General features: G+C 36.4%; 1 protein-coding gene and 1 long non-coding RNA gene across 11 annotated transcripts in view; both read left to right on the top strand.

Annotated features, from left to right (window-relative positions):
* The window catches only part of LRCH3 (leucine rich repeats and calponin homology domain containing 3), a 125497-nt gene that overhangs the window by 57182 nt on the left and 53130 nt on the right, over positions 1-15185 (top strand). For all 10 annotated transcript variants that reach the window (XM_086675147.1, XM_086675155.1, XM_086675146.1 and 7 more), the window contains exons 4-6: positions 999-1104; positions 6134-6270; positions 7448-7557. In XM_086675147.1, the coding sequence (XP_086531273.1) occupies positions 999-1104; positions 6134-6270; positions 7448-7557 (353 nt within the window). The remainder of the gene's footprint in view (positions 1-998; positions 1105-6133; positions 6271-7447; positions 7558-15185) is intronic.
* LOC147577401 (uncharacterized) lies at positions 7564-10304 on the top strand. The gene is made up of 2 exons (XR_015240235.1): positions 7564-10001; positions 10050-10304. It is a non-coding gene; the product is annotated as an uncharacterized LOC147577401 (long non-coding RNA).

Here is a 15185-nt window from a genome sequence, read left to right on the forward strand (position 1 = left end):
CCTACTGTTCCCCATGGATTTGTACATTTTCGTGGCTTGTCTCAGAGTTATGGAATTCTGAATTTGTCAGTCTTGGAATCTGTAGTCAGCCTCTTTTCAGAATCTGTGTTATCAAACTGTTGACCAAGATACCAGAAGGCTTACATAATACATGTCTTGGTACCAACTTGATCAAATGCCAATAGGGCAGTATCTATTTTTTCCATAGCCTATGAGTTATGTGCCCTTTACTATTTTCCCCTCACTTTCAGTTTCATAAAGAATGATTTGAGTCATCTTCAGTGCATTTTTATATTCTTGAGCAGGTGAACTGGTATTTTGAAAGTAGGATTTCCTTTCAATTAATTTTATCATTATAATTTTTATCATTGTTTTGGTTTTTTCTTCCAGTCTCATTAAAATACATATAAAATAAAATATTGGGGCGCCTGGGTGGCTCAGTCGGTTGAGCGTCTGACTTCAGCTCAGGTCATGATCTCATGGTTCGTGAGTTTGAGCCCCACATCGGGCTCTGTGCTGATGGCTCAGATCCTGGAGGCTGCTTCAGATTCTGTGTCTCCCTCTCTCTCTGCCCCTCCCCAGCTTGCGCTCTGTCTCTCTCTGTCTCTCAAAAATAAATAAATGTAAAAAAAAATTGTTTTTAATAAAATATTGTCCTAAATAGATGTTTTTATAGTTTTTTCTAATTTACTTTTTCACTAGAATTTTCATTTGATCTGATACTAAGCTTCCTGTCCACATCTTAAGTCATTTAATTTTTGTTCTCATAAAATTAATGTAGATTCATATAATATCTATAAAATCAGAAGCCTATAAGTTTTTAAAATTAAATGCTAGTACAAACTATGGATTTATTCTTGGACATAGAATCATAATTTTTTTTACAGTTAAGACAGACCATAGGTATTATCTTTATCTAACCTCATTTTACAGATGGTTTAAAGCAGACAAATTTGTAATATTAGAAAAATTCTTTACTTTATATCTTTTTGAAATAGGATGTGAGCTGCAATGAAATTCAAACAATACCTTCCCAAGTTGGTAATTTGGAGGCCCTAAGAGACCTTAACGTCAGAAGAAATCACTTATTACGTTTGCCTGAAGGTAAGAAATGGTGAAATAATTGTTTTATTTTTATTTATTTATTTTTAAAGATTTTGTTTTTAAGTAATCTCTACATCCAACATGGGGCTCAAACTTACAACTCTGAGATCAAGAGTTGCATGCTCTACTGACTGAGCCAGCCAGGTGTCCCAAAATAATTGTTTTATTGTTATTTGTCTTTTTATATTAAAGATCTCTCAGAGCTGATAAGTACAAGACAAAAATATGTAAGAGTTACAGCAGGGGCACCTGGGTGGCTCAGTTAAGCATCTGACTCTTGATTTCAGCTCAGGTTATCATCTCACAGTTCATGAGTTTGAGCCCCCTGTCGGGCTCTGTGCTGACGGCATGGAACCTGCTTGGGAATTCTTTGCCTCCCTCACTCTCTGCCCCTCCCCCACTCATGCACATTTTTATCTCTCAAAGCTAAATAAATAAACATTTGGATAGATAGATAGATAGATAGATAGATAACATCTAGCCAGTGTTCAAGATATAATGATTTAGTTATTACATGTTTCATTGTGGATTTTAAGTTTATTTATTTTTAGAGAGAGAGAGAATAAGCATGTGCAGGGGAGGGGCAGAGAGTGAAGGAGAGAGAGAATTCACCGCAGACTCCACACTAGCAGCACAGAGCCTGATGTGGTGCTCGAACTCACAAACATGAGATCATGACCTGAGCCGAAATCAAGAGTCAGTTGCTTAACTGACTAAGCCACCCAGTCTAACTTTTAAAAGTTAGATTCTTCAGGGGTGCGCAGGTGGCTCAGTTGGTTAAGCAGCTGATTCTTGGTTTTGGTTCAGGTTGCCATCTTGTGGTTTGTGGGTTTGAGCCTCGAGTTAGGCTCTGCACTGACAGTGCAGAACCTGCTTGGGATTCTCTGTCTCTCTGTCCCTCCCCTGCTTGTGCATGCTCTGTCTCTCAAAAATAAACAAACATTAAAAAATAAAATAAAAATTTAAAAAATAAAAGATTCTGCAGTGAAAAATTCTAATAACTATAAACCAGTGATTGTATTTTTAGATCTAGTCAGAATTAAGTAGCAACTCAGGGTAGGTTCCCTGGAAGTTTCAGTAAGCATAACTACTTGAGAGAAATATATCATGTTTCTGATAATGAGATATTTTAGCATAATGAAAAACATTCCTACATTTTGCACTGTCCATTTATTTTTTTTTTTTAATTTTTTTTTTTTTCAACGTTTATTTATTTTTGGGATAGAGAGAGACAGAGCATGAACGGGGGAGGGGCAGAGAGAGAGGGAGACACAGAATCGGAAACAGGCTCCAGGCTCTGAGCCATCAGCCCAGAGCCTGACGCGGGGCTCGAACTCACGGACCGCGAGATCGTGACCTGGCTGAAGTCGGACGCTTAACCGACTGCGCCACCCAGGCCCCCCTGCACTGTCCATTTAAAATGGACTTGACTTGAACTTAATTACTTTATCCTTCCCTGGAAACATTCAGGTAGGGACTAATGAACATTTGGAAGTGATATGTAGAGTGAATAATGAATGGAGTGAAAGACTGCACTGGGAGGCTGGTTATCTTAGGCTCACTGTCAGCTCTGGTATATGTATTTGAGTGATAAAAATGATTATACAAATTAGGTATAATTTATCAAGCCTTCAAAATATGAATTCATGAAAGAAAAAGCTTTATAAAAGGAAATGAAAATGGGGAGAACTATTATTTTATTAGATCAGAGTATATATTTCTTTAATTTTATTATGGACAATTTCATATATAAATGAGAGCAGTGATTCATCCAACTACAGTAGTTATCAGCTCATGGCAACTCTTGTGTCATCTGTACTCCCATCCACTTTCCCTTAACTCTATCCTTTAGAAGGTATTTTCGTGACATTGGTGCTCTAGGTTCTGCTATAAAACATGACTTACAGTGTATAGTAAATATTGAATTGACTAATGATGCTTTTGCTTCATTCTAGAATCCAAATGTTAACACCATTATGACCCAATATGATTTTTAGCTCTAACATACTAGTGTAGCTTTGACATTATGGATGTGAAAATGTCTCAGAAAGTGATTTTTCAGTCTACTTTTATACACCCTACTGTAATCGCACTAGCCAAAATCCTGCTTAACTTTACTCTCAGTCGCTTTAGCCTGGTAAACTTTTCACCTTGTATTTTCAGAGCCTTCCTCATTTCCTCTTGGGCCTGCTTTCTACCCTCTCAGGAATGTGAATGAAGGCCCCCAGCAGAGCTGAACAAAATCATGGCACAGACCTTACAACCCCAAATTTCAATCCAAGATTACCCTTCTACCCAGTAGAGTAGTAGGTAGTATGTAGTGGGACTCATCTACTATGTTGATCTTTAAAAGCTTACTAACGCAATAATACTGACTTCATATAAGATCATTTAATGAAAACATTGGGATTTTAGTGAAAATGAAAATTTGGGGTTTTAGATGACAATTGCGGCCTAATAGTTTTATCATCTAATTTATTTCTCTATCTGATTTTGAAGGTGTATTCCCAAGAAAATGGTGAGTCACACAAATAATTTTAAATGGTTTTCTATTAGCTTATCTTATAATTTCAGCATATTCAGCTAAACTGAGATGGCAGGAAAGCTTTATTTCAGTAGCTATACAAGTTAGTGTGGAAGTTCATTGTAAGTGGTGGTCTCTGACATTTTACAATTTGGTAGATATTAGTGTCTTTAGTTGTATTGCCATTTTGATTTTAAATTTTAATTGTTATAAAATAATATATCATTCAGAAAGTCAAATAATATTCAAGAAGTTTAGGGGCACCTGGATGGCTCAGTCAGTTAAGCGTCCAACTTGGCTCAGGTAATGATCTCACGGTTCATGAGTTCAAGCCCTGCTTTGGGCTTTGTGCTGACAGCTCAGCTTGGAGCCTGGCTCCTGCTTTGGATTCTGTGTTTCCCCCTCTCTCTGCTCCTCTTCTGCTCATGCCCTGTCTCTGTCTTTCTCTCTTAAAAATAAACAAACATTAAAAAAAATAATAATAAATTCCACTTAATTAACATACAGTGTAAGATTAGTTTCAGGTGTACAAATATAGTGATTCAGCACTTCCATATAACACGAGGTGCTAACCCAAATACTAAAAAACAATTGGGCTCTGTGCTGACAGCTCAGAGCCTGGAGCCTGCTTCGGATTCTCTGTCTCCCTCTCTCTCTGTTCCTCCCCTGCTCATGCTCTGTCTCTCTCTCTCTCTCTCTCTCTCTCTCCTTCAAAAATAAATAAAAACATTAAAAAAAATTTTTAAACGAATACCAAAAAAAAAAAAAAAAAGTTTAAAATCAATAATAGCATTCCTCTGCCTCAGCTATCCCCCTCCCCAGCTTTAATGTTTAGAAGCATCTGCCTTCTCTGCCTTTGACTCTTTCCACTGGCATTTTTTGACATATTTCTAAATGATGTGCCTTTAAGAGCTTTGCTCGATTTATCCATTTTGACATTTAATGTGAGCTTCCCATTGTGGTAGATGAGGATTTCACTTCCTTACACACTATCACCATCATCCAAAAACTCACCTCCCTCCTACTGTCTTCCCAGTATAGTTTTATCACAACTTCTGATCAAAGCATTATTATTTACATTATTATAACTATATGAATATTGGTCCCTGCCAATTCAGTTGATGTACTAATTTCATTTTTAAAAAAATTTTTTTAATGTTTGTTTATTTTTGAGAGAGACAGACAGAGAGACAGAGCACAAGTGGGGGAGGGGCAGAGAGAGAGGGAGATACAGAATCCGAAGCAGGCTCCAGGGTCTGAGCTGTCAGCACAGAGCCCAACACGGGGCTAGAACTCACGAACGGTGAGATCATGACCTGAGCCGAAGTTGGACGCTTAACTGACTGAGCCACCCAGGCTCCCTGATCTCATTTATTTTTTTTTTATTGTTGTTGTTTTTCTGGAGTTAATAATTTCTTTTTTTTTATTTGCTTAGTTTTTTTATGTACCTATGGCTGATTCCTTCCTCTTTTTCTAGCAGAGAGAGAGAGAGAGAGAGAGAGAGACCATAATTACATAATTTTGATTACACTACATTGTTATAAGTATTCTATTATTAGTTATTCTTGTTCATTTCTTGTGCCTAATTTATAAATTAATCTTTATCATGTATACATATACAGGTATGTCTCATGGTATATATAGGGAAAATCATGGTATATATAGGGTTTGGTACTAACTGGTTTCAGCATCCACTGGGGATCTTGGAACATATCCCCCATGGATAAGGGAGGGAGATTATTCAGATACTAGGGCTCGGATGGGTTGGGGTTGGGTAGGAAAGCGCTGAGGTCTCATCATTGTGTAAGACTTTCTCTTAAAGCCTTCATTTTCAACGAGCACCTCATCATCCTGACTTTCCATTGTGCCTAAACTTCCTGAGTTCAAAGCCTTTTGATTCAGTTTCACTAGAGAATAAGTTGTTGACTTCTGTGGTGATTGGAAAGGAGTAGTGCCCTAGCTACGTGAGTTGAGGTTGGGGACTTAGGCACTTGTTTTTTGTACAGATTATCATCTGATTCCTTGGTTATGCCTGTGTTTCTGTGGTATCAGCCTCTGGTTCTTTAGTTCTGTGAGTGGTCACATAGCTTGCTTTTTATTAGTATTCCCATCTGTAAGTAACTAGATTTCATTTTATAGTATCAGTTCATTGTTAAGAAAGAATGGAGATAAATACATTAAATTCACTGTATTTAATTAGAAGCTCCCATAAAACTTGTCTAGTTTTGGGGTGCCTGGGTGGTTCAGTCGGTTAGGCATCTGACTTCAACTCGGGTCATGATGTCATAGTTCGTGGGTTCAAGCCCCACATCAGGCTCTGTGCTGACAGCTCATAGCCTGGAATCTGCTTCGGATTCTGTGTCTCCCTCTCTCTCTGCCCCTCCCCCACTCTCACTCTATCTCTCTCTGTCTCTCAAAAATGAATAAATGTTAAAAATTTTTTTTAAAAACTTGCCTAGTTTTGAAATATTATTAATTGTTCATTCCCATCTTATCACCCGGCAGAGCTGGCAGAGTTGCCTTTGATACGGTTCGACTTCTCCTGCAATAAAATTACAACAATCCCCGTTTGTTATCGGAACCTCAGGCACCTACAGATGATCACCCTAGATAACAATCCACTACAGTCTCCTCCTGCACAGGTAAACTATAGTGGATTTGAAGGATGTTGTGAACTTTTTTGACAAAGGGTGAACTTAAAACTTGAAATTCTATGCATTTATCTTTTTTGTTGGAAATGAAGTTCTTTTAAAGTAAATTCACACACATAGGCATTCTTTAGAAGTCTTGAATAAATGGGATGGAGGACAGGTAATGTTTCCAGAATGTTTTTTTCCTTTCATTGAATTGACGTTTTTTTTTTTTAAGTTGAAGTGTTTTTCCTTAAAGTTTTTCTAATAAAATTTGAGTTAATTTCTTTCTAGTAAGACTTGAATGTAGCCAATGTAAATGCTAGACACAAATAAAAATATTTGGCTTTCAGAACTAAGGATTATCAGTACATTTCTTTTAAACATCATTTTTGTACCTTTTTATTTTCTAAAATCTTTAAGTTCCTCATTTAATCAATTTGGTCATTTGTTTATCAGTGGCTGATAATGAAACTAATAATAAAGTAATTATAAGGTAGTTTCATACATAGATTCCAGACATCCTATAATCTGAACAACTTTACCAGTGTGTATTTTTCACTATAGAGTTTGTACTCTACAGTTGATTCGTGGTCTTGTTCAAACCTCTGAATGGCAACTCTAAAGCTTTATGAGTAAACTTCATAACTGTAGAAGGATCTCATAATCCTAAAGAATTTATATTTTTACTTGTCAACGGAAATACAACCTTAATATTTAATCATTTCCTGCTTTTCTCTCTTACAGAAAGTAGGATTCAAAGCATAATTGTATATGATTGCTGGATTTCTAAAAGCAAAAGTTGCCAGTATAATCCATGGAGAGCAATGCTTTAAATTCCTGACTGTGCCTAACTAATCAGTGTGATAAGTTTACTTGGTATTCTAGCAGTATTTATAATCATAAGTTATTTATTTTATATGTTACTGAAACTTATTCATGACTAGAAACTAAAAATGTGTGTGTGTGTGTGTGTGTGTGTGTGTGTATATATATCACATAAACACATAAAATAACAAATAATATGTTATAATGTAGTGTTAGATTTTTAATATCACTATATATGGTTGCTAGAAATACCTTCTATTTCTAATATACTTTAAATAAAAAGATGATTATGATTTTTAGAAAGGGATACATATATTTCAGATGAGTAATAATTTGGTTGCATTTATGTTATTTTTTTTAGATATGTATAAAAGGCAAAGTCCACATATTTAAGTACCTGAACATACAGGCTTGTAAGATTGCTCCAGATCTGCCAGATTATGATAGGAGACCCTTGGGTTTTGGCTCCTGGTGAGTATGTTCTATTTCTTTATTTAACATGTTCCATCTCACAGGGAATCAAACCGGACCATAAGTCTGCCTGAATGCTTAACTAAAAGGAAATAATCTATTTTGACACTTTTTCTCAGAATACTTGTATTAAGTAAACAGTTGATTACACAGATCTGACAAAGTGTAGTTCTAAGTCAGGGTTTCTCCATCTCAGTATTGTTGATATTTTGGGCAAGATAATTCTTTGTTGTGAGAAGCTGTCCCATAATTCAGAAGATGTTTATCAGTATTCCTGGCTTCTGTAGCACCCTCCCAAAGTGACAAACAAAAATATCTCCAGACATTGCCAAATATCCCCTGCAGGGGTTCCCAGTTGAAAACCAGTGATCTGAGTGACTGGAATGCTGACCTTGGCTCTGCTGTTAACTAGCTCTATGACTTAAAGCAAGTCATTCAGACTTTTGGGGCTTCATTTTTTTCAATAGGGAATGAAGAGTTTGGATTTGATGACCATTAATAATACTTTCAGTATCTTTTAGTCTGAATCCTTTGGCTACATAACACCTGATTTAGAAGGTTATCTCCTTGGCATTCTCAGCCATCTGGAACAATCTTAAGTAGCAGGAATTAAATTCAAAAAACCTTTAAACAGGCAAAATGGATGTCTCCATCAAGGCCTTATTCAAAAGAGATCCCCTCCAGCTTTCTCTTAGAACCTGTCGTGTTTTACATAAAAGCACAGTCCTGATGAGCTTGCTTCTCATATCCTTGTCTAAAACAGATTAACAAATTTCTGTTTGGGTAGAGTTTGTAAAAGCAGGCATATTAAAAGTACAAAAAGTAATTTGAAGGAAAAAATTAAACTTAAAAAGCGACACATGTTAAACAAAAGATTCAAGTTACTGGTTAACTCTAAGAGGAAGGAAGATTTGGTATGAAAGAGGCATCAAGGGGCTTTAAAGGTATTAATGTTCCATCCTGTTTTAAAAGTTATGTCTGTTATATTCTTTTTTTAATCAATATGATACATTGCATAATTTTAATAAGATACTTAAAAGCAAGACACACTAAAAACATAGCAACTTGACACCAGTAGGCATATATGCAAAGAACCCTCCATATTTCAGTGATATTTTGTAATTACTATGTTATAGCACAATACAATAATTGATGCTCATAAAGAAAATGCTAAAATATATTAGACATGTCATTTCCAATAAAGGAATATAGGCATTACAGTTTAAATTTTTTTTCATCAGAAATTATTGGAATTAAATATTTAAGTGTTGATGGTGTAAAGGAGTAATCTCAAGCTATCTGAAAATTCAGAACCTGATTTCTCAAGTAAATTAAGTATTACTCCAAAGGGACTTGATCCCTGCCCTTTGCCACAGATGGTGTCTTTCTTCTTTACCATTGTATCCCTAGTTTACCTGAGTGTTTGGCACAGACAGTAGACACTCAGCAAATATTTGTTGAAGGAATTAATAGTCCGTTTGGTCACACAGATGTTATTTCCCTCCTAACCTACCTCTGCTTAAAGTCATCAAAAACAACTTTATGGTGACATTCTGGGGTTTGTTTTTTTTTTTTTTTGCTTTGGCTATTAGATTGAAGATTTACATAGACACTGTGAAGGATATTTAACATACTAGCTCTAATCTGGTTGTTTAAGCATACAGCAATACAAGTTTTAGTATACTTATTCAAACACACAGGAGAAATTAACCAATATCATATATACCCAGGAAAGATTTCCACAAGAATATCTTAGTTCTAACACTTTTAACTCTAAGAAGACTAAAAGCAGGTATGTGATGTCAAGGAAGACAGAAAAGGTTTTGACAGATGGTAGGGATTAGGTCTGGCATACTCTGTGCTAGTCTAGGCCTCTCTTGGAGGAAGGACTTTGACAGTGGGAAGAATATGAAGGGACCCAGACCATTATTGCCAAGAATTTTAAAATTTTCTCTATTCATTATATCCTTTTCTTTCTTCATTTCTTTTTCCTCCTACCTTGGTTAATTGCTTATAACATAGAACTCTCGTCATATTTATTGAAAAAAGTTTTGTTTTTCCTATTCAAGATTTTCATTAAATGTGTTCTAGTCCTGTACTCGTGAAAGATGTACAACAAATAGGGGCACCTGGGTGGCTGAGTCAGTTAAGCATCCAACTTCGGCTCAGGTCATGATCATATGGCTCGTGGATTCAAGCCCCGTGTCAGGCTTTGTGCTGACAGCTGGGAACCTGGAGTCTGCTTGGGATTCTGTGTCTCCCTCACTCTCTGCCCCTCTCCCACCTATGCTCGCTCTCTTGCTCTCTCTCTCTCTCTCTCAAAAATACATAAAACATTAAAAAAAATAATAAAGTTCGTAATTGCGGTTTAAAAAAGAATGGAAGGGAGGGAGGGAAAGAAAAATGTACAATAGATTAACGTAGCTTTTATTTTCCCCCGTGGTGTTAATAATCTTTGGTACGGAAAAATTTTCCTCTCCTGAACTAGTGAGTAGAAACATAAATTGCTACTGCTGCCTCTGAGATTGGAGTGTAAGGCAGTGAATGCTGTCTACTGGAGACCTGTACGTGAGGGTATGCCCAAAGACTAAGGAGGCAGCGTCCACATCTATCAGAATAATAAGCTTTGATTGAGGCCTGTAGTGCTAATTGCAGAACCTGTTTCTCTCAGCCATTCAGTTCTTAGTCTTGAGGACTAATTGATCTTGGGCTAATTTTTTTGTTTGGAGTTTTTAGAGGGAGAAAGAGCATGAGCATGGGAGAGGGGTACAAGGGGGCAGGGAGAGAGAAAGAAAGAGAGAGAATTCTAAGCAGGCTCTACGTTCTGCACAAAGCCCAACATAGGGCTCAATCCCACAACCCTGGGATCATGACCCAAGCTGAAATCAAGAGTCGGACGCCCAACCGACTGAGCCACCCAGGTGCCCCTAATTTTTTTTTAATAGAAGAATCCTCATTATAATACTTTAAAAACATTAAGCTTAGGGGCGCCTGGGTGGCGCAGTCGGTTAAGCGTCCGACTTCAGCCAGGTCACGATCTCGCGGTCCGTGAGTTCAAGCCCCGCGTGGGGCTCTGGGCTGATGGCTCAGAGCCTGGAGCCTGTTTCCGATTCTGTGTCTCCCTCTCTCTCTGCCCCTCCCCCGTTCATGCTCTGTCTCTCTCTGTCCCAAAAATAAATAAACGTTGAAAAAAAAAAAAAAATTAAAAAAAAAAAAAAAAACATTAAGCTTATATATATTTAAAAAAACTGGCAAGAGACATGTATATTTGCAAAGAGATAAAAGGATTAAATCCATGGAAAAATGTATCCTAAATGGAAAGTCTAAATAGCATAATCATGTCATGTTTTTCCAAAGGATTGGTAATTATAGATCTGATATCTCCTAATCCCTATAATAACCCCTCATTATGCTCACTGAATTAATCTGTATTCTATATTTTCCATTTTTTCTAGGGGTATGTTACTTTGTAATTGTTTCAGAATGTCCTAGAAATTATTTTATATATATATATGAATACATATACATATATACATATGAATAAAATACCTCCTTCAACTTCTCGTGCAGCAGTGAATGGAACATTATACCTTCATGTCTCTTTTATTGAGGTAAAAATTAGTGAAACTGCATTGTAGTTAGCAGTACCTTTATTCAAATGCTGTCATGGAGTCAGAATGTCTATACTCTTGGGTACCTGTACTACTGGAAAGTTCTAGAGTTCACTTAACCCCTCTGGACTTCAGTTTCTTCAACATGATCTTTATTTACCCTGTTGATACCCTAACAGTAGTTCTGAGGATTGAATGACCTATTTCTGAAAGTGCTTGGCTGACCATAAAGTCTTCTGTAAATATTAGGCATTATAATTACTAGCTGTCTACTATGATCTAGGACTAGTTTCGTCCTAAGAGTCCGGTCTTGCTAAAGAGAATTTTTATTAATCCTGTAGCTCGTTAGGTATTCAGTACAAATTAGATGCTGTGGTACTTTTCAAATCCTTAGATGTAACTTTCTGACTACTTGTGTGTAATATAAAAACAGCACACAATCTTCCTTAAGTCATTTTATTTCTAGATGTAAGTATTTCCAACTCTTTTAGCAAGTTGCACTGTTATGATAACTTTTATGTTTTACAGAGTGGCACGTGTATTTTTCCTTAGTGATCTATAGTGACCTGTACTTTTTTGCTGAGATGATTTTCACCAACTTTATATTACAGACTAAACTTATTTATTTATTTATTTATTTATTTATTTATTTATTTATTTATTTATGGTAATATGGCAGTGAGGAAAGACTAAGTTAAGCAGTAAGCAGGACTAAGAAAAGTCCTGCTTCTGCAGCCCCAGTAACAGGATTAATTCTCTCCAACAAGCCTGAGCTTGTTGTGAAAGCAATGATTGTCCTTTTTTCATACTCAATATTCTTAGCATCTAGAACACTGTGTCACATTCAGTAAATGTTTGGTGAACTAAACTCAAATGAAGCAGATGTAGTGACTTGTTATAACAGCAAATACTCTCTGAAGGTTATGTTCTTTATAGAAATAATAATAATAAACTTTTATTTAGTGCTTTATAATAGGATTTGTACAAATCCTTAGCTTATATTTTTTCAGTCTTTATGGCAAATCTATGAGGTAGGTGTTGTTAATCTTTCCCCCACCCCCCTTTAAGTGATGAGGAAACAAAAGTTGAGAGAAGTTAAGCAAGTTAATTAAAGTCACATAGCTAGTAAATGATGGTGCCAAGTTGCCAGTCCAGATCTGTTAAACTATAAAACTTGCTATGTTTTGTGCCCCTCTCTGCACTGTAGTGACTCACAGTTCACATTCCTGCTACAGAAGAGGCATTTCCACACTTGAGTCCATGTTGTTCTAGGTGGTTTATTAGGGAGATTGGGCTTTCTGACAGGGCATCACTGGAGCCTGGCTGGCAGAACTCTGCTAGGTCTCCTGAAGGCCATATTTATACATAGGGTGACCATGTATCTTGGTTTACTTGTGACTAAGGGTTTTCCTGGGACACAGGACTCAAAGTGCTAAAACCATGAAAATCCTGAGCCAACCTGAGAATTGGTAAACCTATATGTCTCACTTTAATCTTACCAGTTTAAGCTCTGAGCAAGAGCAAGTATGTGGAGAAGCTAAAGGTAGCAAATAAAGAAGAGAAAGAAAATGATAGCTTATTGCAAAGATTCTATTAATTCTCTTTATGAAAAATTTCTCAGTAATAGTAAGCATATCTCAGTTGGCCACTTGATAGAATATATATTATGTAGAACAATATCTTCTAGAAATCTGTATTTTTTTTTGAAAAAAATACATAGTGTTTTAAAATACTGTTCAGTAGGGGCGCTTGGGTGGCTCAGTTGGTTAAGCATCTGACTCTTGATTTCGGCTCAGGTCATAACCTCATGGTTCCTGAGATCAAGCCCTGTATTGGGCTGTGCACTGACAGGACACAGCCCGCTTGGGATTCTGTCTCTGCCTCTCTCTCTGCCTCTTTCCCTGTTCTCTCTCTCTTTCTCTCTCTCAAAATAAAGAAACTTAAAAAAAATTGGACAAAGACTTGAGTAGGTATTTAACAAAGAGAGATACACCAGTGATCACTAAGCACCCCAAAAAGTGTTCAACATCATTAATCATCACGGAAATGTAAATTACAGCACAAGACATCATTACACACTCACTAGAATGACTAAATTTAAACTGACAACAGTGGAGCACCTGAGTGGCTCAGTCAGTTAGGCATCCATCCCTCCATCTCGGCTCAGATCATGATTTCATGATTTGTGAGGTCAAGCCCCGCGTCAGGCTCTGTGCTGATAGCACGGGGCCTGCTTGGGATTCTCTCTCTCCCTGTCTCTCTGGCCTCTTCTCTCTCTCTTTCAAATTAAATAAACGTAAAAGAACTGACACCACCAAATGTTTATTGAGGATGTGGAGCAACCAGTGTTCTCATACGTTGCTTATAGAATTGTAAAAATGGGACATGTACTTTAACATAAGAATTTGGCAGATTTAACTGCTTTGTTGAGGTATAATATACAAATAATAAAATCTATCCATTTTAAGTGTGCGGTTCAGTGAATTTTGGCAAATGGATGCAGTCACGAAATTATCAACACAGTCAAGGTCTATAGCATTTCCATCAACCATTTTCCACTTTACAGTAGGTAACTCAACCCCAGGCAACTACTGCCCTGTGTTCTGTTGATACAGTTTTGCCTTTTCTAGAGTTTCATATAAATGGAATCAAGTATTATGTAGTGTTTGGTGTATGGCTTCTTAGCAAACTATTTTTGAGATTACTGATGTATTTTGGAATGGGCAAAAGAATGGACATTTCACAAAAAGAAGGTAAATGAATGGCCGACATGCACACAAAATGATACTCGATATCATTAGTCATTGGAGAGATACAAATTAAAACTGCAGTGAGATACCACTTTTCACCTACCATAATAGCTAAGATTAAAGATTGACAACACAAGTGTGGGCACGTGGAACTCAAATACGTTGCTGGGTGAATGCAAAATAATATAGCTCCTTTCAAAAACAGATTGGCAATGTTTTTAAAAAGTTAAGCCTACACATAACAAATAATTTATCCATTATATTTGAAGGTAAAACCGTCAAGAATTTCACTGACATGATGCTGAGCCAAAAAAAGCCAAATTAAAAAAATTACATATGATTCCATTTTTATGAGTTTTGGAATAAGTAAAACTAATTGTATTAATTTCTTATTGCTGCCATAATGAATTACCACAAATTTTGATTTTAAACACAAATTTATTATCTTACAGTTTTGTAGGTTCAAGGTCTAAATCTTGGTCTCATGAGGCTAAAATCAAAATACTGGCAGAACTTTGTTCTTCTCTGCAGGCTCTGAGTAAGATACATTTCCTTGCCTTTTTCAGCTTCTACAGAGAGGCTGTCTGCATTCCTTGACTCTTGACCGAGAGTAATCTTCAAGCCAGCATTGCATTACACTGGCCTCCTCTTCTGCCTCCCTCTTCTACTTTTAAGGACCCTTTTGATTACATTGAGCCCATTCAAATAATTCACAATAATCTCCCTATTTTAAGATCAGCTGATTAGCAGTTTTATTTTTATCTTCAATCTTAATTCCTCTTTGCCATGTAAAGTAACGTATTCATAGTTCCAGAGATTATGTCTTGGACATCTTTGGGGACTGTTACTCTGCCTTCCATACGAATTTAAGGTGAAAAAAAATTAGAATAGTGGTTATCTCTTAGGAGCACCCTGTAGCGTGGTGAGGGGAATTGACTGGTAAGGAATGAGTGGGAATCTTCTGGCAAAGTAGAAATGTCTTATATCATGAGAGAGGTGTATATTACAAAGATGTATTCATTTGTCAAGTATGTAGCTTAAGGTGTGTGCATTTCAGTGTATATGAATTTTACCTTAAAAAGTGCTGTTAAAAATAAGAATTGAGGGAGGCATGGTGAATGGGTTAGTAGCATGGAGGAAACAAGAATGGCAGTAGGTTGATATTTTTGAAGCTGGATGAGTGCTATTATATTCTTATACTGATATACATTATACTATTCTAATTGTTTTAATTTGGAATTTTTCATATTAAAAAGTTAAAAGAATT

This window comes from Puma concolor, chromosome C2 (assembly GCF_028749965.1).
Source record: "Puma concolor isolate L17-30 chromosome C2, mPumCon1.1.hap2, whole genome shotgun sequence".
Taxonomy (NCBI): Eukaryota; Metazoa; Chordata; class Mammalia; order Carnivora; family Felidae; genus Puma; species Puma concolor.